This window comes from Trichomonas vaginalis, chromosome V, assembly GCF_026262505.1.
Source record: "Trichomonas vaginalis G3 chromosome V, whole genome shotgun sequence".
Taxonomy (NCBI): domain Eukaryota; phylum Parabasalia; order Trichomonadida; family Trichomonadidae; genus Trichomonas; species Trichomonas vaginalis.
The window spans coordinates 15,088,565-15,109,581 of record NC_067207.1 but is presented as its reverse complement, the minus strand read 5'-3'; the positions used below and the strand labels follow the sequence as shown (position 1 = coordinate 15,109,581).

The following is a 21,017-nucleotide window of genomic DNA, read 5'->3' as shown; positions in this document are numbered from 1 at the left end:
AAAACAATATTAGTTATTAGATTTTTGTAAAGTATTCAAAATAGCAACATTTCAAGGACCAAGTTTTATATTCCATGCTTGATGAAATTGAACAAAAGCTTTTAGCACTTAAGAATCAGCCCATGGGTCATATTGCAGGTCTTACAGAAACCGAAATCCAATTCCTTTGCAAGAACGTTTCCGATATTTTTATGGAACAACCTTGTTTGCTAGAGCTTAAAGCTCCACTCACTATTGTAGGTGACATTCATGGGCAGTATCAAGATTTACTAAGAGTTTTTGATAGCACTGGATATCCACCAAACTCAAATTATCTTTTCTTAGGTGACTACGTTGATCGTGGTCAAAACAGTATAGAAAACGTTTGTTTGCTATTCTGTTATAAAATCAAGTATCCTAACACATTTTACATGCTTCGCGGCAATCATGAATGTTCTTATATTAATCGTTTATACGGTTTTTATGATGAATGCATTCAAAACTATTCGACCGACATCTGGAGATTGTTCTGTGATGTATTTAACAGACTCCCTATCGCAGCAATCATCGAAGAAAAAATCTTTTGCGTTCATGGAGGCCTTTCACCATCATTAAACAGTCTCGATGAGATTAAAAACATCGAAAGGCCAATAGAAGTCCCCGAAGAAGGACTTCTTTGCGATCTTCTCTGGTCAGATCCTAATATGGATGTTGATGATTGGGAAGACAATGAACGTGGTACATCATACTGCTTTGGTGCACAGCAAGTTGAAGATTTCCTTACAAAATTCGGATTCGATCTCGTTTGTCGTGCTCATCAGGCAATTATGGAAGGATATGAGTTTCCATTCCCTGATAGACAGAGTATTGTTACTGTATTCTCAGCACCAAACTACTGCAATGAATACATGAACAAAGGAGCAATTCTCAGCGTAAGTGATCAATTATTCTGCTCTTTCACGATTTTGAATCCAATGAAATACGAATCTGACTTCAACTTACAGCCTCGTCCAGGTACACCTCCAAGAGCAACAACTGGCGAGCAAGAATCAGAATTTACTGTTGCAACTAACGAATAGACTTATTATAGACCATTTATAGACTATATACTGTCTGAATAATAATATTTTATATTTCTCTATCTTTCATAAAAAAAGAGATAAATAAAGGACTTTGTATCTTCAAAAAAATTGATGTTTTTCATATGATTATTTGATACTCCAAGGTGTTATTAAAATTCCCATGACTTATAATAGATGAAACTGATTAGCTCAAAAAAATTCAATAAAATTTATCCAAAAAATTCACTTTTGTCAAGTCATATTGATTAGTCATCGTGTAATAGTAGCTCCATTTTCTATCGGATGTAAGTGTAATGGCTGAAACTCGCAATTTCAAGATTGGCGGGAAATTCAAAACAAAAAAATTACGCTCTATTATTTTAACATTCTGAATATGGATGTCATGTAGATTCATTTTACATCGTCTAATTCTTCGTTTAGAAGAGAATAAACCGTTTCCCTCTCAATTTCTAAATACGTTATAATCATTATGCCTAAACCCAGTAAGAACGAAACACCTTTGGAAAAATTAATGCGTCTTAGGCGTGAAAAGAAGGCCAAGGATGACGAGAAGGCAGAGAAACAAAGGAGAATGGCTAACGTAAAAGCACGTAAAAAACGTATTGCAGATGAAAGAAAGGCACGTAGCCAGGCACAGAAAGCTGAGCGTGCTGAACGTAAAAAGTTATTTGCTTCTATTGAGCAGAGCTTAAAGGAAGAACAAGCAGCTCAGAAGCAAGCTGAAAAACAGAAAATCGAAAAAATGCGTTCTGAACAAAAGGCTAGAACAGCAGCCCTTAAGAAGGAAGCTGCCGAACTTAAGAAGCAAGAAATGGCTGATAAGAAGAAACGTATAAAGGCAGATAAGGAAAGAGCTAAAGAAAAAGTTAAACAAATGAAAGAATTAAGAAAGAAGGAAGCCATGCTCAGACCAGCTCGTGAATCTGCTAAGAAGAATAGGGAAGCAGAAGAAAAGAAAGTACGCGATAGATGGGCTTTAGCAGAGAAGAACAAAGCTGAACAGAATAAGTGGGATAACGAAAAGTTAGCTGAACTTCTCTGGGAGTCATCATAAACCTTTTTATTTACTGATTACACTTAAATTATTTTTACGTTAATTTTTATATTCCATAAAGAAAGATATATTAGCCCCAAAATCGTTTGTGCGAATCTGGAATTATGAATTTTTTATGAAATGGCCTTCAATGTAACAGGTTTTTTTAAAGAGATTTAATATTTTCTCTAAAATCATTGAAAGAAGTTTTGATTATCAATCTCCTAGATTTTTAGTTTTATTCTTGAGAAATTTGTCTTCAAAGCATCAAAAGATTTTTGAAATTTCGCAAAGAGTAGGGGTAATTTTAGCTAAAAGTGACACACCTGTAAAAAGTGACACACCCTTCACGGGTGTGATTACCGATCGGTAATTTCGACAGTTTAGAATTTAAAATTTTTTATGGAACTGTTGCGAGTTTCATAAAGAATTTAAGGAATATAAGCAAAGATTTGAATCAAAATCTTAGACCTAAGCCGCTCGATTCGCTCGCGGCTTCCGCGAATTACAGATCAGCAAAGATTTGAATCAAAATCTTCGAACTAAGCCGATCGCTTCGCTCGCGGCTTTCTTTATTATTTTAAATTTGCATATTTCCATCAAAAGTTCATAAGGTAAAAAATTTCGTTTATTTTTACTAAGAAAAAAAAAGGTTTTTGATAATAAATTTATTTTATTTCGAAAAAGTAGCAATAATCGTAAAAGGATATTGATAGGCTTGCTAAAGTAACTCATTTTAGCTGTCAAATACTTTTGTTTTTTGAAGTAAATTAGTATAAATTTGTTTTTACTTTTATTTCGAAAAAGTAACAATAATCGTAAAAGGGTATTGATAGGCTTGCTAAAGTAACTAATTTTAGCTGTCAAATACTTTTGTATTTTGAAGTAAATTAGTATAAATTTGTTTTTACTTTTATTTCGAAAAAGTAACAATAATCGTAAAAGGGTATTGATAGGTTTGCTAAAGTAACTAATTTTAGCTGTCAAATACTTTTGTTTTTTGAAGTAAATTAGTATAAATTTGTTTTTACTTTTATTTCGAAAAAGTAACAATAATCGTAAAAGGGTATTGATAGGCTTGCTAAAGTAACTAATTTTAGCTGTCAAATACTTTTGTATTTTGAAGTAAATTAGTATCAATTTGATATTATTTTAACTCCCTTTGAAAACCTCAATTTTCCATACAGAGGGAACGGGAATAGCATCCAATATTCCCTGAGAATGGTTGCGCATTCTCAGTTCCCTCTATATTTCGAACGAAGCTCTCATCGGTCTTTTTTTTAATACTAAACGTTTTTTTCCCTGTCACTTTTAGCTAAAATTTGGGTTTGCCTTTCGCAAATAACTAAATTTTGCAAAAGTCGAAATGAAATAGCTTTAAAAAATAATACTCGATCTATTTTCATGACTTTTAATATGATGGGAGTATATTTAGATGTAAAAAGAATAATTAGGCATAATATGCTGATATCCATGTTAAAACGTTAATAGTTCAATCTCAGAATCATATCTGTGGGATATTTAGCCCTAAATTTGATTTTTAGAATTCAAGAATTTCGAAAATTGTGTTTGCTCGATCAACAAAACAATAATTTGGATTTTCAGTCTTATAGGTAATTATTACGCTATAATACAGGGAAAATAAAAAAATTCGAAGTACGATAAATTCAAAATATCCTTTGATCGTCGTTGGACGATAAACTGAAATATCCTGACAGACCTTTTCAATCCAATACATATAAATGTTGAGCCTCATTACTGTTCTTGGCTGGAAATTATATCAATATGACTACGAGGTAGCCGTTGTTACTCTTGATACTCCTCCAAAGTTTAACAACCAATCATTGTCACAAGTTCTTGAAAATGTGAATTTGACTAATTACACTCTCTTCAAAATCAACTACACACTTACACAGAGTGATCTCCGTAGCATCCCATGTGCTAACCGAGGTGAACTCTATGTATATCCATATGCAGCTCAAGACGTCAAAATTCTTAACAAGAATTTCAATTGGGCAACAGTATGTCCCAACATAACAGATGCTTTACACACTATAGAACACAATGACACCCCTAAGTTTTTAATAGTCCCATATACTTCTCCAAATACTGATGCTGTTTATTATAACTACTGGGTACCAGCCGTCGCTAATGCTTGGGTTCCTGTCCTCGTTCTTATCTTATTGTCCATCTGGGCAACAGTGTCATTTGCACAAATTTCTGTCCAAACTAAATTTGTCAAAAAGGAATAATTCTTTCAACCTCTTCGTGGTTATCTTTTTCTTTACGAATAAAATTATTACTATACTAATTATTTCATTCATTTTGGTTGGCAAACCTAAATTAATGGCTTATTTTAAATTTTGTTTTATCAATTTTGATTCTATTCCTCTTAGATATCTCCTTATGATAAATTATGTCATTTGGCTGTTCAATGGTCTCTAAAAGAAATTAAATAAAAAAAAATAATTGAAAAATAGCAAACAATTTTTAAATACTATCTAAATAGTTCTCGATAAATTCGATCGTTTCATCGCGCTCGTTGCGAACGAGAACTTTCTTATTATTATTTTCGTCATACTCATCTACGCCATTCGCAAAATGCGAGGCTGCGATAGAGCACGTAACTAATATATATGTAATTCTTTCGCTAAGACCTTCTTGCGGCCATATCTCTGACAGATAAGTAAAAGTAGAAACAATATAAGAAGAAAGGCTTCTACCGTGGCTTATCCCATCACAAACAGCTGGAAGGATGTCATCTGCTGCTGCGTTTTTATCAGGTAACGCGTTAACAACTGATTCGAAGAATTTTGTAACTGAAGAAATTGATTCGGCAATATTTGGTGAATTATGCAGATTTCTGATATAATCACCTGCTTTATCAATTAATTCTGGACGAGCTTTTGATGGAGATTGATACTGAACAGCCTCTTCAGCCATAGAATCATCTGCTTTCATAAGTTCATGGTATGCATTGAGTAATTTAGTATGAAATAGATTAACGACTGCGTAAAATATGATGAAGTTTGTTTTCATTTTAAATAATGTTGGGATATAATGAAAAGGACGAACTTCAAATACAGCATCGCAGATCTTATCCATATAAATCTGTAAGTTTTGCACAATTGATTGGCAGTTTTTTGCGTTAATTGTAGATTTATGAGCCAGATTTTCAATATCATCTAAAAGAGGTTTCAATTTATCGGAACGTATTCGCACTCTTAGGAATTCTAACGCTTTTTCTGGATTTTTGTAGCCGCTTTCTATTTCACTGCACAAAGGAGGAATTGGTGAAGGCATGAAAGGATTTGAACCAAGTTCGTGCATATCAAAACCAAATCCAGCAGACGTTGTGCAGGGGGTAGTTTGAAGTATCTGAAACTTTTCATTGTGGTCAAAACCTGAAACTGGAATTAAGTGAGAATTTTGAACTTTAAGAACGCAATTTTGGTTATCATACTGAGTCAGTACACCTGGTTCGGATGTTTTTTCGAGAAATAGATATAGAAGTGGATTCATCATATCTGCAGGAATATTATATTCAGGCGGAAGCAATAAATGGTACAAAACGCTTTCTTCTGGTTGCATATCTGCTGCTCTCTTACGAAATGCTTCCATTAGTGGATGGCAATCAAGTTCTAGTAATTTCATTGTTTTGTCACTTTTCAATGAATTATAAGTTTGAGGATTTTAACGAGCAATACGCCCCAAATGAAAAAAACGAGCAGCACATTACAGATGAAAACACTAATAAAGTAGTTTCGGTTAATATTGCTGAGGAATTAATGAATTTTGTAAATTTATGGAATGAAGATAGTATCGATGATGCCCATAAATTGCTTGAAACGATCGTTTTAAGTATACATGATAAGAATGCGTACTGTGATCCTATTATTTGTTTTAATAATTTTATGGAAATAATCGTTAGTATGATATATACAAATTCTCACTATAAAGATTCTATAATTGCATTGTATTGCGTTCAAGGATTGATGAAATATGGATTTGAAGATGAATTATCCCTTTTAATTAATGATGATTTAATTGATAGAGTCTTTGATATACTAAATCAATGGAATACTGAAGAGGTTGCTACATGTATTGAAATGTTGAATCTAATAGTCAATACGGATCCTGATTTTTCGAACGAAATTGCAAAAAGAATTTTAATTCCATTATTTGATAGAGCATTTGGGTCAGAAAACCAAATTCAGACTGTGTTCTCTCACTTTATTTATATTATATGTCAGCATATTGATGATGAAACCACAAAAAATCAGATTTTAGAATTACTAATATTATTATTGAAGCAATCAATCAATAAAATTGATTCATATTCTCAAGAAGTCATATACTTTTCAATTGGATTGCTTGCAGACACGCCAAATTCATTTGAAATCATAGAGAAGCATAATTTCAACAAAGATATATGGAAATACATAGACACTTCAATTTCTTACCCAGAACGACTTTTTGAAGTACTCACACACTTAGTCATCAATGCCCCAATTTTGTTTGAATTAGTTACTGAAATAACCTTGAAAAATTTACGGAAGAATATTCCAGAGCTTCAATGGGCAGTCTTAAAATTCTTAGCCGCAGCAGTTTCTTCATATCCACAACATCCATTCTTTACAAATTCTGAATTTATTCAGATTTTTTTTACAATTGCAAACGGTGATGTTTTCTCACTCAGAAAATTGGCCAACACTGTTATATGTATGATGATGTTCTACTTTTCTCAAGAATTTTTGGATATTTATCTCAATAATGGAATAATCGAAGCTGATATAGGTTTCCTTGATGAGAGTTTAAGTAACTCTCGAATAAGTAAAAATATTTCAGCACTTTTAGCACTATTGGATAAATATCAGTCAAATTCTCAAGTTATTATTGAACGCATACTTCAGGTTGATGGTTTGACTATCTTCTTTGATATGCTTGATTCTGTTAATGATGATGAATTATATCACTTGATTCAGGTTGAATTATTGGAAAGATATTTCTCTAATTATTTGGATGAATAAAAATATGTATATTATGTTTGATTGCAAATGATATTCCTGTTTCTTTAGAAGAAAATTTCATTTTTCAATGGAGGAAGAATCAAATAACGAAGCGCCTCAATTCCATGATATTCAAGTTACAACTTCTGATAAAAAATTCAAAACCACAATCAAAGATGTTCCAATTGATATAAAAGTTAAAGATTTTCTCGCTCTCTTAAATAAAATTCCAGAATTAGAAGAATATGGTTATACATTTAAAATAGTAAATGAAAGTGGATGCCTTCAAGATGATGATACAATCAAAGATGATGCAGTTTGCCTAGAAAATGCAGAAAAATTTTTATCGCCGCAAGTAAAAAACCATAAGAAGTTAGTATATGGTATGTTTTGGGTATTACAAGCAATTCTTATTGTATCAATTTACTATAAGCATGTATTTATTGGAATTTCGATTTATGTTGTTGGATCTATCATTCTATGGCTCCTTAAACGCTTTAATCCAGAAAATGCAACAATTACAGCTGATGCAATTGACGCATTTAGACTTTTCTTTGAATCTTTATTACCAACTTTCCAATTAGAGGATGCTGCTATAAAAAGAGATTAGAGATATCAAATGTATGTTAGAAGTTTACTATCAGTTGTTTATATAAAATTTTCATATTAAAATTTATCAACATTGATGTTTATCTAAAATTTCGTGCCTTATTTTGTATGTCTAACATAATATGAGATAATAAATATTGTACATTATTTGAGACATGATATATCAATAATTTCATAAATTATTTGGTTCCGTTATGAACAAAGGGCAACATTACCCTTCATCTTTGGCATATTTGAGTGCCAATTTTTGATACTTATCTTTGAAATCTTGTTTGTCACCAAATAAATTATGATATTCACTTGGATGATGTTGTTATTAGATAATTTAACAGCGGATACAGAACTTTTAATTGGTACATAATGAAATAAAGTATTATCTTTGTCATGAATTGTTTCTTTGAGTGCTGTGGATATTTTTCTCACATTAATTGATGCATAAATAAGGGGAGTTCATCCTAATATTTTTTTATTTCTTTAGCAACTTCAACTTGGCAATTATATGATTCTTATTAAACATTTGATACTTTGGTTTCTTTTCTGCTCTAATAGGAATGAAACAATTTATAATTACTAACAGAATAAAACAACATATTTTATTTATATATTTGAAAACAATATATATAGGTTTAAAGCCCTGGATATTGATAAGTCATCGAAACACTGGAATTAATCCTGATTCTTAAGGTTCAGACAACTTAATAAAAGTTTCTTGATAAAAAAAAAGAAAGAAATCATTCTTATGTTACAGAAAATTCTTAAACATATGAGCTGTCTTCAAGAAATACTGATATTTTGGTTTCTCAACTGAAGGAGATATTTGGCGAAGAGATCTGTAGAGATCGAAAGAAAGAATTGAACATCCAAATTTTTGATCGAAGTAGTTATTCGTTGCAACATTGCTCTTTGTATGTGTATTGACATGCTCCTTTTGGAGTGGATAAACCCAGCATCCATCTGTTAAATCACGGACAATAATCAAATCTAATCTAACTTGTTGGCAATACAAGAAAACGGCCATCAAGCACATATTTGTGTGTTGTCCAAACACAATAACTGTTTTTGCACCAAGGCCAACAAAGCATTCGGCTGATTCTCTGAAATTTGCAGAAAAGTAATCTTTATCGGATAGTGCAATTGTAGGTGTGAATCTGTTATCTCTGGTAGGTCCGTATCGCTCTAGGCCGTCGTACATGCAAATATCATCAAATCCTGGTATATATTCGTGATGATATGCCATTTGTCTGGCTTCATATTCTTCTAGTATTGGTAATCTACCTTTTTCGATAGCTTTTAATCCTTTTCTTCTTTGTGTGGATGATGGTAAAAAATAATCGACAACTGATGAAATAGTAACAACAGGAACATCGAATTGACGTAACCTTTGAAGCATTTCATTGATTCTAGGTGTGAAAAAGAATTCTCTGTCATTATAATACGTGCACCAGTGAGATCTCCACATATCAACGTAAGCAACTGTTTCTGAAAGATTGATTTTTCGTTTTATTTTATATGTTGAAGTACCATTAAATTTTTCTGCTTCAATTTCGATTATTCTTGATAAAGGTTCTGTAATTACTTGTTTCTTCTTAATTGGAGGACATGTTATTAAAAAAGTAACCCATGATACAACTACTATGAATGGTAAAATCAAAAACAGGCAATCGGCCATTCTATGTGAAATAGATCGCCCATAAATCATCAATATTAATGAAGGAATATTACTATCTTTATCTAGTATATCGTTAGAAAATGCAGACCATATGAGAAAAATCAAATGCTATTTGGTGTTTTTGGAAAATATCATATTAAAAGGGCATAGAACTGAGCGAAATGCAAAAGATTGGAGAGTGTGTATGCAAATTAATATAGAGATTAGGGGAAAAAGATATTCTTTTCGTAAAAAATAAATTTCATTTTTTATTAAAATAAAAAGAAATATTACGTAATAAATATTAGATTTTTTATTTCGGTAGAAAACATATTGATTCCACATTTGTCGGGATTTAACTCTATTTTTTTTAATAACTAAATGCGAATGATAACCAAGTAGTAATTGGTGTAACAATAGCAGAAATAAGATAGTAAATCGCAAATGCTGTGATTGATTTCTTGAAAGAATATGTCTTGATAATACCAGCAACGCACGCGCAAACAAGAGATTCACCACAGAAAAGTGCAGCATAAATCCATGATTCTTGCATTGTTCTACACATTAAGCCTGCATAGATACCAACGCATACGCAGATGAAAAGACCGAACAATCTGTTCCAGAGTTTCTTAAGGGGCTTCTCTTCTTCGAACTGGCTATCGAATGAAGATGTTTCAACTAATTGGCCATCCCAGGTCTCATCAACATCCATGAGAAGAAATGATTTACAAAAACCGTTTGACCACATGGGAAATCTCAAGAAAGCGAGATATTTTATTATATGGCAAATATATAGAAGACTAAAATAAAAAACTGTTTCCACTTTTTTGGTAGTTTCAAAAGTGACGGATCAATCACCAATCATAATAAACATTGATATCATCTTTCTTCAAAAATGTTTTATGCAACTGATCTTTAAAAGGTGTCTATTCATCCATGGCCCAAAACTCAGTGGAAGAAATTGGAATTTAATTATTCAGTAGATAGTATTTATTTGATAAGTTCATGACCCTAAATTCTTCCAGTACATTGTGATTAATTGTGTTTCCATTGATATTGTAAACAAATCAAACCATATAAGAACTTTGATATTTCCCAAAAATATAATATTTAACTATTTGACCAAATCTAACACAAGCTTTGAACAAATGAGCATAACTCTTTGAAAAATTCTAAATCATCAAGAAATGAATTCAGCCAGTAACTGCTCTGTAAATAGCATTTTCTATATTTTTTTTCTCATGGCATCAGTAAATATTTCAAAATTGAATGGTTTGCATTATGGCGCCGTAATGAAACCGCCATCATATGATCACATTTTTTTATTAAAATTGAATTCACGAATAATTTTAGAGAATTTGTAAAATTTATATGCGTGCAATTCTAAAATTCGAATCAAATTTTAAAAATATTCAAAATGAAATCGAATTCAATTTCAAGCATGGATTTTTTTAAGGGAAAAAATACAAAATGCCATATTAAATTAGATGTTGTTTATTTTAATGCGTTAAAAGTACTTTTGAATCGCGCAATTAGAAAATCCATCGAGCACCATGATCATCTAAGAATTCAAAAAATTCTGTTGATTTCTCTTTGGATGCAATACTAAGAGGGCATTCATTAACGTTGGGATAATATCATTAAACTATGATAAATATGAATAGAAAGAGAATGTCATTAAACAATGATAAATATGAAAAGAAAGAAGTTTAGTTCCATGTTAACATCAGCACCATGTTCAACTAAGAATTTGACAATTTCTAGTGATTTTTCTTTGATCGCAAAACTAAGAGGGCATTCATTAATGTTAAGGGTATAGTCCACTAAAAATTTTTAAGTTTTGACAATGAAAATAAGCTCTGTGACCATGTAAATATATATCTATGCAAAACGAGAGGTTATGCCATAATTTTTTTTAGTTATCAAATTTTCCTTTTTTTGAGAGAAGTCTCTCAATAATTTGAGAAGAATCTTTGATATAAAGAGATACACATTTGTAGAACGAAGTAAGTGTTTTCCAAACATTTTATATGTTCATCCTGTATAACAATATAAAGCTGCATAGTGCCATCTTGTGCGTTTGCTATTTTATGTACTTTTCATTGAGATAATCCCTCTTCTCGGGTGATTTTAACAGTCAACTCAATTTTAAAATAAAGATTTCATCAAAATGATTTCGAAATTCGGATATTGATTATATAAATAGCACTGTTAACATATTTTGGATGAGTAAAAAATACCTTGTTTTGTATGCATTTAGTACACCTTTATTTTTGATTAAAACTATAAAATTTTTATTCCTTATATAATAAATAGTATATGTTACATAAACATGAAATTCAATAGCATTCAATTTTGGATTTTTTAGATTTGGTAAATTTTAGAAGAAATAAAATCAGCAATCAAAATAAAGAAACTTTTTTTGCATCTTCTATGATTACCTTTTGGTACTAAATTTTGCATTAATAAGTAAATTATCTGTATTATTCTGTGAGCACAAGCCCTCAGTTATGCTGGTAGTGAATGAGGAATCGTCATTTTGCGAAGAGAACGCGATTATTAAGGTAATTTTGAGAATTGTCTTGAATTATTTAAAATTAAAGTTAATTGAATAGGTAGGATAACTAGCCTTTGCTAAATTTGTATAATTTGACCTTATTCTAGTTGGATCTGAGAATATTTTGCTGAAATAATAAATTATATCGCCGATTTATGAAAATTTCTCTGATGGGACCGACTCGCTGAAACGTATTAGTGTTAATGGTAACTTGTCTGAATTTTCAAATTTTTTTCGAAATCCAAAAAATCACAAACAAAAGCATCAAAATTAGATTTGCATTTAAGGTTTTCATTTTTTTTGGAAAATAAAAATATTTTTTCCCCAATAAAGTTTTTTTTACTTTTGAGAGGAATAGAAACGTTATTTTGGAATTTTGAAACGACAGAAATGTTCCATTTTTAATGTAGATTCTAAAATGGGGTCAAATTTTTGATTGAACCGTTATCCATTGAAAAACCTCGATTTTAAAATGTTATTCCAAAATATTCATCTAATGATATAGTATATATTTATTAATTATTACTTTTTATTCAATTTTCACTTTTGGCGGGATTTCATTTTTTTGTTGTTGTATGGGCCATATTGTTCACCCAAAACGGAAAACAAAGGCAATGCATAACATTTTACTCCACGAACGTCGTCGACTCTCAGCGCGACAGATGCTTGGTGCTTGCATAATGACCGGAATGCCATATACAAAAGGTGCTCGCTTTCTTTCTCTTTGTGGAACTAAGCCCCCTGTGAAGAGTGGTGTCATGAGACAACAGAGATTTTGTGACGATAAGATTAGAAGACTTAAAAGTATTTCCCTAATGCTGTCGAGAAAGTCCTTCAGTGGTTACTTATCCATTGATGCAAGATGGACGCACAGGCGAAACTCGCCAAGTTGTACAGTAACTGCGCTCGATGCTGTCACAAAAAGAGTTCTTGCATGCGTGAACATCAACCATATTGGTGGAAACAGACAGCATGCTCAGTATTCCGGAGCTTCCAACAATATGGAAAGTGCTGGAACTCGAATCATCTTGAAGCAATTAAAGAAATACAATATCTTGAAAGATGTTAAAGAGATTATTAAAGACCGAGATAACAAAAGTGTCTCTGTCTTTAAAGAATTTGGCGTCTCTCATCTTGAAAGATTCGATCCAGGTCATGTATCAAAAAATATCTCAAAAGATTTTACAAAGTTCTCAGCAGTTAGTATGTGTAAGTTGGGTATGGTGGCACTGCGTTCATTCATACGCAATACTTGTGAATTTGACACTTTACAAAACCGTTAACGTATATTTTACAACACAAACGACAACACTAACTTAACCTTAAATATTTACAAAGCCGCCAACCATTTCACCTCACTAACGAACTCACTAATGAAAAAATAAACGTTCTCATAAATTTTCTTCAATATCTTCATCATCAGTGTTAACTCTATTGTAGTCATACTTGAAGTCATAAAGTTTCTCAAGTTTTGAAATGCATAGTCTTGTTAACTTACCTTCATCATCATAAGTTTTTATAAAACTACCATGACAATCTTTATAAACAGTCAGTGTATAGTCAACTGGTCTAGGATGAAGTGTAAAGAACATGTTATACTCAGGAAGGAAGAATAAATGTTTAAATGTATGTTTGTTATATGTTTTGATTTGTATGAGTTGCTTTTGTTCTGTCATTTATATAAAAATAAACTTAAAAATTAATGATATCACCACTCCCACACGTATGAAAACATAGCACAAAAATAAATTTAGGTGAAGTGGTGAGATCTCACCTCTTTTTTCACCTGTTTTTTCACCCACTTGAATTCATTACTTTATAACTCTCTTCCTTGGTTTCTTTTTAGTTGCTTTCTTCACGTCTGTCTCCAACTTGACTGTCTTTCTTCTTCGTCCGTAATGATACCAATTACTTCCACCAGTCAATGGGTCAAATGGTCTTTCATAAGGGTTTCCATACATTCCATAAGGTCCGTATGGATAAACCGCTGGTGGAGAAGAAACATTTTCTTTAGTTCCATCGACTCTATTTAAATGCATTGTTTCACCTTTCATCTGGTCATTAAAGTCTTTTGCGTGTTTTGCAAACTCATCGTCCTTTCCTAAAGCATTTTCTGACTCAGTCGCAACCAAATTGGATGCTTTATTTATGAGGCCTATTTTATTTAATCTTAACTTCTTTGCAACCCAGCCTCCAATCTTTCCTTTATTTGCATCTAATGTCTTCGAAACCCTTCCTCCACTCATTTTATTTACTGCGTCATAAGCTCCAAGTGCTTTTGCTCCAAATGCTAATGCTTTTGTTCCCATTGCGCCTAAAGCTGCCCAAGCTACCATTTACACCATATTAAAATCATCTCTCTTCAATATTATCTCATAAAAGTTCTCGTTACTGGAGAAAGTCAATGAAACATAAGCGTTCTCACGGGCTTCGCCCTCACCACTTTGCGGTCTATCTAACTTATTTCTTATCTCATCTATTCGCTTCAAAATGTCTGAACAATTGCTAACATCTTCTACAACAGTTATTTCATCATGAATGACCTTCAAGAACAAGCTCATTTAGTATGCAATTAAAATCATCTCAATAATGAGTCCATCCTTTCCATCTTTAGGTAGCACAACATCTTTCATTGAAGAAGGTTCGACAAGTCTTATGTTAAACTTACTGACAAAGTTTGTTATACTATAATGCTTCGGTGGCGAATACATGTAGTTTGAAAGACATAATATAGATTCTTCAGCAAATTCACTTATACTGGATTTTATAACAATGTTCTCACGAGACCAAACGCCACCAATTGACAATCTTGTAAGCAATCCTGCTGAACCTTCAACTGTAAACGTCGATGGTAACATTCCACGAAGGTCATCTATTGACATCTTTGAGTCACTGAATTTAAATATTTTCTTAAAGCAATCGTCATTATCTAACCATGCAATAGCTTTGAAGTTTTCATTCGAATATACATCTGCTTCATTAAATGTAAAACCTGACTTCTTTGCAGAGACGATTTAAAATCTATTGCATTTGTTTCAAAATTATATGCTATGGTAACTTCTGAAGGTAATGGTGTCCTTCTGCTATAAGTTGTTCTTTCAATACCATTTGAAGCTTTGGTTAAAAACTTTCATGTCATCTCCTGTATCTAAGTTCACATACACAGCACAGGAAAACTATCTTGCTTCTTTGTTTCATCATTATATCTCAAAACATTAAAGTTCTTCAATAATATTGTTCTTCCTGCTGGAATACTTCTAACTTGTCTTATTTCAATAGCTTTCTCACCTCCTACATACTCTACCCAGTGTCTTGGATATTCATAAGTATACTGACTTTCTTGAATTTTGGTTGGTTTCATCATAACGTGTTCATAGTATATCTTTATACTCTTGTCAGTTAGACTCGGTGCTATGTTCTGAATATTTCTGACTTGCATTTTTAATGGAGATAAAATGAAGCATTTAATACATGATGTAGATGAAGACATGAATGAAACTACAGACAAACTTAACTCTTCTCTTATTCTTCCTTTCAGTAAGGACTATGAGTTCTGTTCAAATGGTGTGTATTTCTATTGTGGAAAGATGGGTTCAGGTAAGACATTTAACCTCATTCGTCATATACTCATAACAGAGCGTTTAGGAAACGACTCTTACTATGACCAAATCATTATATCAGCAACTTCAGACTCTATGGATTCAACAGCGAAAACATTTATGAGTAAAGTTCAATCCTCTGTCGTTAAAGTTCCAGACAGTAAACTCATTGAATTTCTTCAACGTTACATTCGACGTAAGAGGAAATATTATGCTATCGTAGAGTTCATACAGTCAGGAATGCAAAAGACTTCAGAAGAGATGGAAAGAATTATTGACAAACACCACTTACGTCAGTACTCAGGAGTTTACGATATGAAACGACTGACAAACTACATTCTATCAAAACTTTCAAAATACCCCTTCAAAAAGTATCCTTCAAACACTCTGCTCGTTTGTGACGACTTCGCCGGAAAAGGTTTAGTGTCAAAGCCTGACTCACCATTAGCTAACATCATAACTAAAGTCAGACATTACCATTTAACTGTAGCAATACTTATGCAAACATGGCGTTTCCTTGCTTTAAACATAAAACGTCTCATAACTGACTTCGTTATCTTTCAAGGTTTCTCACGTTATGATATTGAACTCATTTGGAAACAGTCAGGTATAACATTACCTTTTGAAGAAATTTGGGAAGCATATAAGTCTCTCATCTCTCCTCGTTCATACCTTGAGATTCATATCATGACTAATACCATTAAAGTCAAAAATATTCCATGGGAACGACCAACATTGTTTTAAAGTTTAACCTTCAATTGACTGATGGTAAATAAATTCCATGCATCTCTGTCGCCATTTCTGTTAATATTTTTGCTGTCATTCATATCATCCACTTCCCCATCCGTTAGCTTTTGAGGATATGCGTTAGAATAGCTGTTCTTAAATGAAGGCTTTTCACCTTTGAGAGCATAAACTCTATAACTTTCTGCATACATTATGTTTGAACCTCCTGAGCCATCATTGACATAAATTTTTATAGGCTTCCACCCTTTGTTCATATTCCTGCTTCTTCCCTTTGCTCTTTTGTTCAGTAGTTCTACATCTTTATACACAGCTCCTGTCTCAGTGAATTCAACAATATTTTCATTCGTTAGCTTTACATTCAAACCCTTGTCGAGTATATTGTTCATTTCATACATATAAAAGGTTTTTATTCTATATGAAATGAGAAGCAAATCCATCTTAGCTGGTGCCGTTAATGTTCCAATTGAACCAACATCAAATGTTGACTCACGAACGACAAACAATATTGTCATAAAGAACTATAGTTCGGAGTGTTTGAAAGAAAAAGAACCAGATCTTAAGTCGGTGAATTTAAACACAGCTTCAAACGCTAACGCTACATCAGATGTTAAGTTAGAGTATCCACCACTGGACCAAGTTCTTTCAAGAGAAGCCAACGACAACCCTTACACAAATGTTCAAACAAATCCTTCAGATAACGTAGACCATTACCTTCTTCAGTTATACCAAACAATTTTACTCAAAGACGATAAGAAGCTTTTGACAAATCTTATAAGTAAGAACCAAATAATTCTAACAAAGGAGGACCTTGAAAATGTTATATCACGAATAACAGGAAAGCAATGTGTCATTGACTATCTCGACCCTGAAATCGAATGCTGTGGTCAAACTCCAATATTCATGAAAATAGGTAACATCCGCATCATTGAAACACCAGGTACTCCAGGAGTTGAGTTTAAGTATAAATATTCGAATGAATATACAAAACTTTCAACAGAATATAAACTTTGTTTGAAATATGTTTTAGTAAATTAAAGCAATTTGTAATATCTATCCAAACTTCTTCAACAGTATCGAACTCATCTTCATAATGCAAACCTAATCTTATTGACTTGGTGCAGTTTTCACTAACACAATATAGCGCTTTGCGCTCGGCGCCTTTGACGCCTTTTTCTGTTCTCTTGACTGACATAACTAACTCATTTGTTTCATCAAACAGCAACAACCAAAGTTCATACCCTAATACATAACATTCATACTTTATATTTTTAGCTCTGAGTTCTCTTGTAAGCTGTTGCATTTAATATTTTCTAAAAAGTCAACTTCAACAGTCATTCGCACTGGTGCCTTCAGTTCTACAGGCTCGCCCTGAAAGTCAACTAGTCTGAATTGCATATCTTTCAAATTGTGAGGGCTAATGCGAACCCATTTACCTAAATGAGTTACTATGACAGGAACGTTTGGAATGAACATTGAATTTACTTCATAACAGAAAGACTTATATTCTACTGAACCTTTACTATTAACTCCTGAAATACCTGTGACATTAGCTATTTTTGACTCAACGTACAAACAATTACCATAACATACGTATGGAACAGATTTCATCTCAATCGTTTTGTCAACACTTTTCAAAGGAAATGTCATATGGTATGCTCCAGAAGAAGTTGTACTCTATGACTCATTCTTGTATCTTAAACTCTTTCTCGCTGCTGAACTTCAATGTTCCCTCAGAAGAGAGTTCGACATCTATGTTGTCAATAGTTTCTTCATTTATGAGAGTATCTATGACTCCAGCAATTTTATCTATTCTATACCCAGCTCTATTAGGAAATGTTATAACACTTCTTTTGTCATCTATTTCAATCTCTATGAAATCTGTTTCATCTGTTATGACAAAAGTTGCGATAGTATTGAAGTCAACAACTCTGAAAGCAAGCGCTTCATTCTGAAGACCTAAGTTTGTTTGTAGCTTTACTGTCCCGTATTCGTTTGGGTCTGTACTTTGCAAATAGAACAACATTTTATTCTCATTAAAATATGACTATTGCTGCATATGCGTATGAAACAAATGAAGCAAGAAGAGCACATGAACTAGTAAACGAAAACTCAACTTTAACCATTGAAGGCAATGATTTAGTCATTGACGATGGAAAAACTAAAAAAGTCATTGATTTCGATACTTTTAACACTTATGACCCATTCATTACAACAAGCAAGGTTCCCATCATAAATGATGGAACGGTGCAATATATAAATTCAACAGTAGATGCCTCATTAGTGAAAGTATGAATGTTCTCATTGAATTGTTAAAGAGCTTTCGATTTGACGACAACATTAAATGCCTAAAGAATTTAGTCATGAATGAGAAACAAATTCTCGGCGTTGCTGGTAGCAGTAATGATGTACACCTTATGACATTAGAATATTATAACGAACATAAAGATGAACTGAAAGGAGAGAAGGGTGACACTGGACCTCAAGGACCACAAGGAATACAAGGAATACAAGGACCTCAAGGCGAAAACGGTTTGGATGGAAAGGATGGAAAAACTGCTAAATCATGGATATGGGACCTTATAAATACTGGTTTAACAGCTGCTTCATATGGAGTTCTTCAATACCAAATCGGAAAGATATGGGCAGTACTTGGTGAAGAAGCTTTTAGATGACGTTAAAAATGCTTTGAACTTCATTTCAAATGGTTCGGATACTATTAAAACTTTATCTGGTTGGATGCAAGAAACAAGGAGTCAAATAGATACTGTAAGACGTATAGCAAATGCACGTACGGGATTGGATACTTTACGACAAGCACAAAATACACTAAAGGAAGCAAATGATATTCTTGGCTCAGTATCAGACATGCATGAAGATTGGCTTAAAGGTATTGACAAATCTTTAAAAAATCACAGTCAGTCTATTGCTGACTACAAGAAAAGTATAGATTTTTTACATAGTGCTATGGACGTACATGATGGAAGCATAAGGAACTTACTTAATGCTAACAATAACTTACCAGGAACTATTAAAGCATTTATAAAGTCCTTTGTAAAACCCGGTGCTCTAACATTTAGGTCTTTGAGAGCAAGAGCATTGAAGTCAAGAGATGCAGAAACTCCAACAGAACCTACAGAAGGAACTGAAACAACAGAAACTCCAAAAGAACCACCAAAACCAACAGCTAATGAAATATTGTTCGAATATTTTCCAAGGTACTCTGTTCTCATTGCATACATTCAAGAAATACTTAAGAAAGCAGACTTGACTTTAGGAGATGATGAAGTTCTGTATATCTTTCGTTCCAGTTTCAAATAGCAGAACTTTTGAGACAGATATGCTTAATGTATGACAACATCTCTGATTTCACAAGATATGATGACGACCATGACCCGAACACGGTGAAGAAGAAGTTTTACAAACATCCATTAAGACAGGAAAGGTTTTAACTCAAAGTCTCATTATTGACACCAAAGATGGCGAAGTGGACGTTCTTCAAGAGCTGAAGAAAAATACTTCTTCGGGAGGTGGTGGTAGGCATGAACTTGAAATAAATGAGATAGAAGAGAAATTAGCCGAAAAAGCAGATAAAGAACATAAACACAATATCTCCGATATAAATGAACTTCAAGCTACATTAAATAGTAAAACAGATAAAATGAACTTGACGCAATGAACAAAGTTTTGAAATCTCATAAACACAATATCTCCGATATAAATGAACTTCAAGCTACATTAAATAGTAAAGCGGACAAGAACCATGTTCATTATATAACTTCAGACGAACAGATTATAACGGACTACCATGGATATTTAACACGAAGTGATGAAGCGAAGACAAAAAATGTTAATGAAAGAAGATATAAATACATTCGTGCTAAAGGTTATGACATAAGCTGTACTGTACAGTATGATGTAGCTAAAGCACCAGAAGCATTTGGTTATACCGGTGAAATTTATGCCTCTACTTTCAATGTTAACGGTGTATTAGTTGAACCAAGATTTATGTTAAGAGTTAAGGCAAAAATAACTTTTGAAGATGCTATTAAAAGTAAAGCTGACAAAAATGAACTTGACGCAACGAACAAAGTTTTGAAATCTCATAAACACAGCATCTCCGATATAAATGAACTTCAAGCTACATTAGACAGTAAAGCAGACAAGAACCATACACATAAATCCTTCACTACTGTTAGAGCTGATGACATAATATTGAACTTTGACCTTGGTTCAAGTGCACCTTTAGAGAATCCAAGTACAAGCGTAAAAGATACTCTTAACAATTTAGATAAGAGTTGCAGGAATATCGAAGATCATGCCAGAAACTTTGAAGCATATGAACTACCAACAATGTTAGATAAGAAAGCAGACAAAACAGAGCTTCAAACATTAAAGACAGAAATACTTCAAACATTATATCCCATTGGTTCTATTTATACGTCAATGAACTCAACAAATCCAGAAACAGTTTTAGGTTTTGGTACATGGCAGCAGATTGTAGACAAATTCTTATACTGTGCTAACTCTCTTATATACGAAAAAAAGAGATCTGACATTGTGTCAGATCTCAGTAAAAGTGACATTTACATGTCAAAAAAATAGAATGAGTTTAAGTAATTAAAATTGAGGGTGAGAGTAGTATTGTATGAAATAATATCTCTCACCCTCCAATTCATCCTATGGCGCCGAAAAAATTTTGGTGAAATGCGACCACATTTCACCAAAATTTCTCGGCGCCATATAGAGAACTAGAG

General features: G+C 32.6%; 12 protein-coding genes and 1 pseudogene across 13 annotated transcripts, besides 8 other annotated features; 8 read left to right on the top strand and 5 right to left on the bottom strand.

Moving 5' to 3' along the window:
- Positions 1–52: 52 nt before the first annotated feature.
- On the top strand, positions 53–1,151 carry TVAGG3_0339520 (serine/threonine protein phosphatase type 1 catalytic subunit; the record flags this gene model as incomplete). The annotated part of the gene is made up of 1 exon (XM_001323551.2): positions 75–1,058. The coding sequence occupies one exon, from the start codon at positions 75–77 to the stop codon at positions 1,056–1,058; it is 984 nt and encodes a 327-aa protein (XP_001323586.1).
- A 234-nt stretch (positions 1,152–1,385) lies between these two features.
- On the top strand, positions 1,386–2,118 carry TVAGG3_0339510 (uncharacterized protein; the record flags this gene model as incomplete). Its single annotated transcript, XM_001323550.2, has 1 exon — positions 1,531–2,115. One exon carries the CDS (start codon positions 1,531–1,533, stop codon positions 2,113–2,115), a length of 585 nt encoding a protein of 194 aa, XP_001323585.1.
- A 269-nt stretch (positions 2,119–2,387) lies between these two features.
- Positions 2,388–2,417: a terminal%2Cinverted (terminal inverted repeat of MuDR-3_TvMULE3 transposon ID:TVAGG3_0339500).
- Positions 2,388–3,427: a mobile genetic element.
- Positions 3,398–3,427: a terminal%2Cinverted (terminal inverted repeat of MuDR-3_TvMULE3 transposon ID:TVAGG3_0339500).
- Positions 3,428–3,836: 409 nt separating this feature from the next.
- On the top strand, positions 3,837–4,346 carry TVAGG3_0339490 (uncharacterized protein; the record flags this gene model as incomplete). The annotated part of the gene is made up of 1 exon (XM_001323549.2): positions 3,837–4,346. The coding sequence occupies one exon, from the start codon at positions 3,837–3,839 to the stop codon at positions 4,344–4,346; it is 510 nt and encodes a 169-aa protein (XP_001323584.1).
- A 231-nt stretch (positions 4,347–4,577) lies between these two features.
- On the bottom strand, positions 4,578–5,765 carry TVAGG3_0339480 (uncharacterized protein; the record flags this gene model as incomplete). Its single annotated transcript, XM_001323548.1, has 1 exon — positions 4,585–5,748. One exon carries the CDS (start codon positions 5,746–5,748, stop codon positions 4,585–4,587), a length of 1,164 nt encoding a protein of 387 aa, XP_001323583.1.
- On the top strand, positions 5,766–7,124 carry TVAGG3_0339470 (armadillo (ARM) repeat-containing protein family; the record flags this gene model as incomplete). Its single annotated transcript, XM_001323547.1, has 1 exon — positions 5,766–7,124. The coding sequence occupies one exon, from the start codon at positions 5,766–5,768 to the stop codon at positions 7,122–7,124; it is 1,359 nt and encodes a 452-aa protein (XP_001323582.1).
- Positions 7,125–7,191: 67 nt separating this feature from the next.
- Positions 7,192–7,791, top strand: TVAGG3_0339460 (uncharacterized protein; the record flags this gene model as incomplete). The annotated part of the gene is made up of 1 exon (XM_001323546.2): positions 7,192–7,713. One exon carries the CDS (start codon positions 7,192–7,194, stop codon positions 7,711–7,713), a length of 522 nt encoding a protein of 173 aa, XP_001323581.1.
- Positions 7,792–8,227: 436 nt separating this feature from the next.
- Positions 8,228–9,413, bottom strand: TVAGG3_0339450 (isochorismatase family; the record flags this gene model as incomplete). Its single annotated transcript, XM_001323545.1, has 1 exon — positions 8,455–9,381. The coding sequence occupies one exon, from the start codon at positions 9,379–9,381 to the stop codon at positions 8,455–8,457; it is 927 nt and encodes a 308-aa protein (XP_001323580.1).
- A 50-nt stretch (positions 9,414–9,463) lies between these two features.
- Positions 9,464–10,424, bottom strand: TVAGG3_0339440 (uncharacterized protein; the record flags this gene model as incomplete). Its single annotated transcript, XM_001323544.2, has 1 exon — positions 9,731–10,072. The coding sequence occupies one exon, from the start codon at positions 10,070–10,072 to the stop codon at positions 9,731–9,733; it is 342 nt and encodes a 113-aa protein (XP_001323579.1).
- A 747-nt stretch (positions 10,425–11,171) lies between these two features.
- Positions 11,172–11,193: a mobile genetic element.
- Positions 11,172–11,193: a terminal%2Cinverted (terminal inverted repeat of Kolobok-1_TV transposon ID:TVAGG3_0013400).
- A 1,938-nt stretch (positions 11,194–13,131) lies between these two features.
- Positions 13,132–13,728: a terminal%2Cinverted (terminal inverted repeat of Maverick-1C transposon ID:TVAGG3_0339210).
- Positions 13,132–21,017: part of a mobile genetic element that runs on past the window's edge.
- TVAGG3_0339420 (protein of unknown function, DUF4107 family) lies at positions 13,729–14,253 on the bottom strand (the record flags this gene model as incomplete). Its single annotated transcript, XM_001323542.1, has 1 exon — positions 13,729–14,253. One exon carries the CDS (start codon positions 14,251–14,253, stop codon positions 13,729–13,731), a length of 525 nt encoding a protein of 174 aa, XP_001323577.1.
- TVAGG3_0339410 lies at positions 14,479–15,122 on the bottom strand (annotated as a pseudogene). The gene has a single exon. A coding segment is annotated over exon 1 (644 nt).
- On the top strand, positions 15,505–16,260 carry TVAGG3_0339400 (protein of unknown function, DUF4106 family; the record flags this gene model as incomplete). Its single annotated transcript, XM_051230706.1, has 1 exon — positions 15,505–16,260. One exon carries the CDS (start codon positions 15,505–15,507, stop codon positions 16,258–16,260), a length of 756 nt encoding a protein of 251 aa, XP_051100436.1.
- TVAGG3_0339390 (uncharacterized protein) lies at positions 16,684–17,298 on the top strand (the record flags this gene model as incomplete). Its single annotated transcript, XM_051230705.1, has 1 exon — positions 16,684–17,298. One exon carries the CDS (start codon positions 16,684–16,686, stop codon positions 17,296–17,298), a length of 615 nt encoding a protein of 204 aa, XP_051100435.1.
- Positions 19,936–20,865, top strand: TVAGG3_0339380 (keratin-associated protein family; the record flags this gene model as incomplete). Its single annotated transcript, XM_051230704.1, has 1 exon — positions 19,936–20,865. One exon carries the CDS (start codon positions 19,936–19,938, stop codon positions 20,863–20,865), a length of 930 nt encoding a protein of 309 aa, XP_051100434.1.
- Positions 20,955–21,017: part of a mobile genetic element that runs on past the window's edge.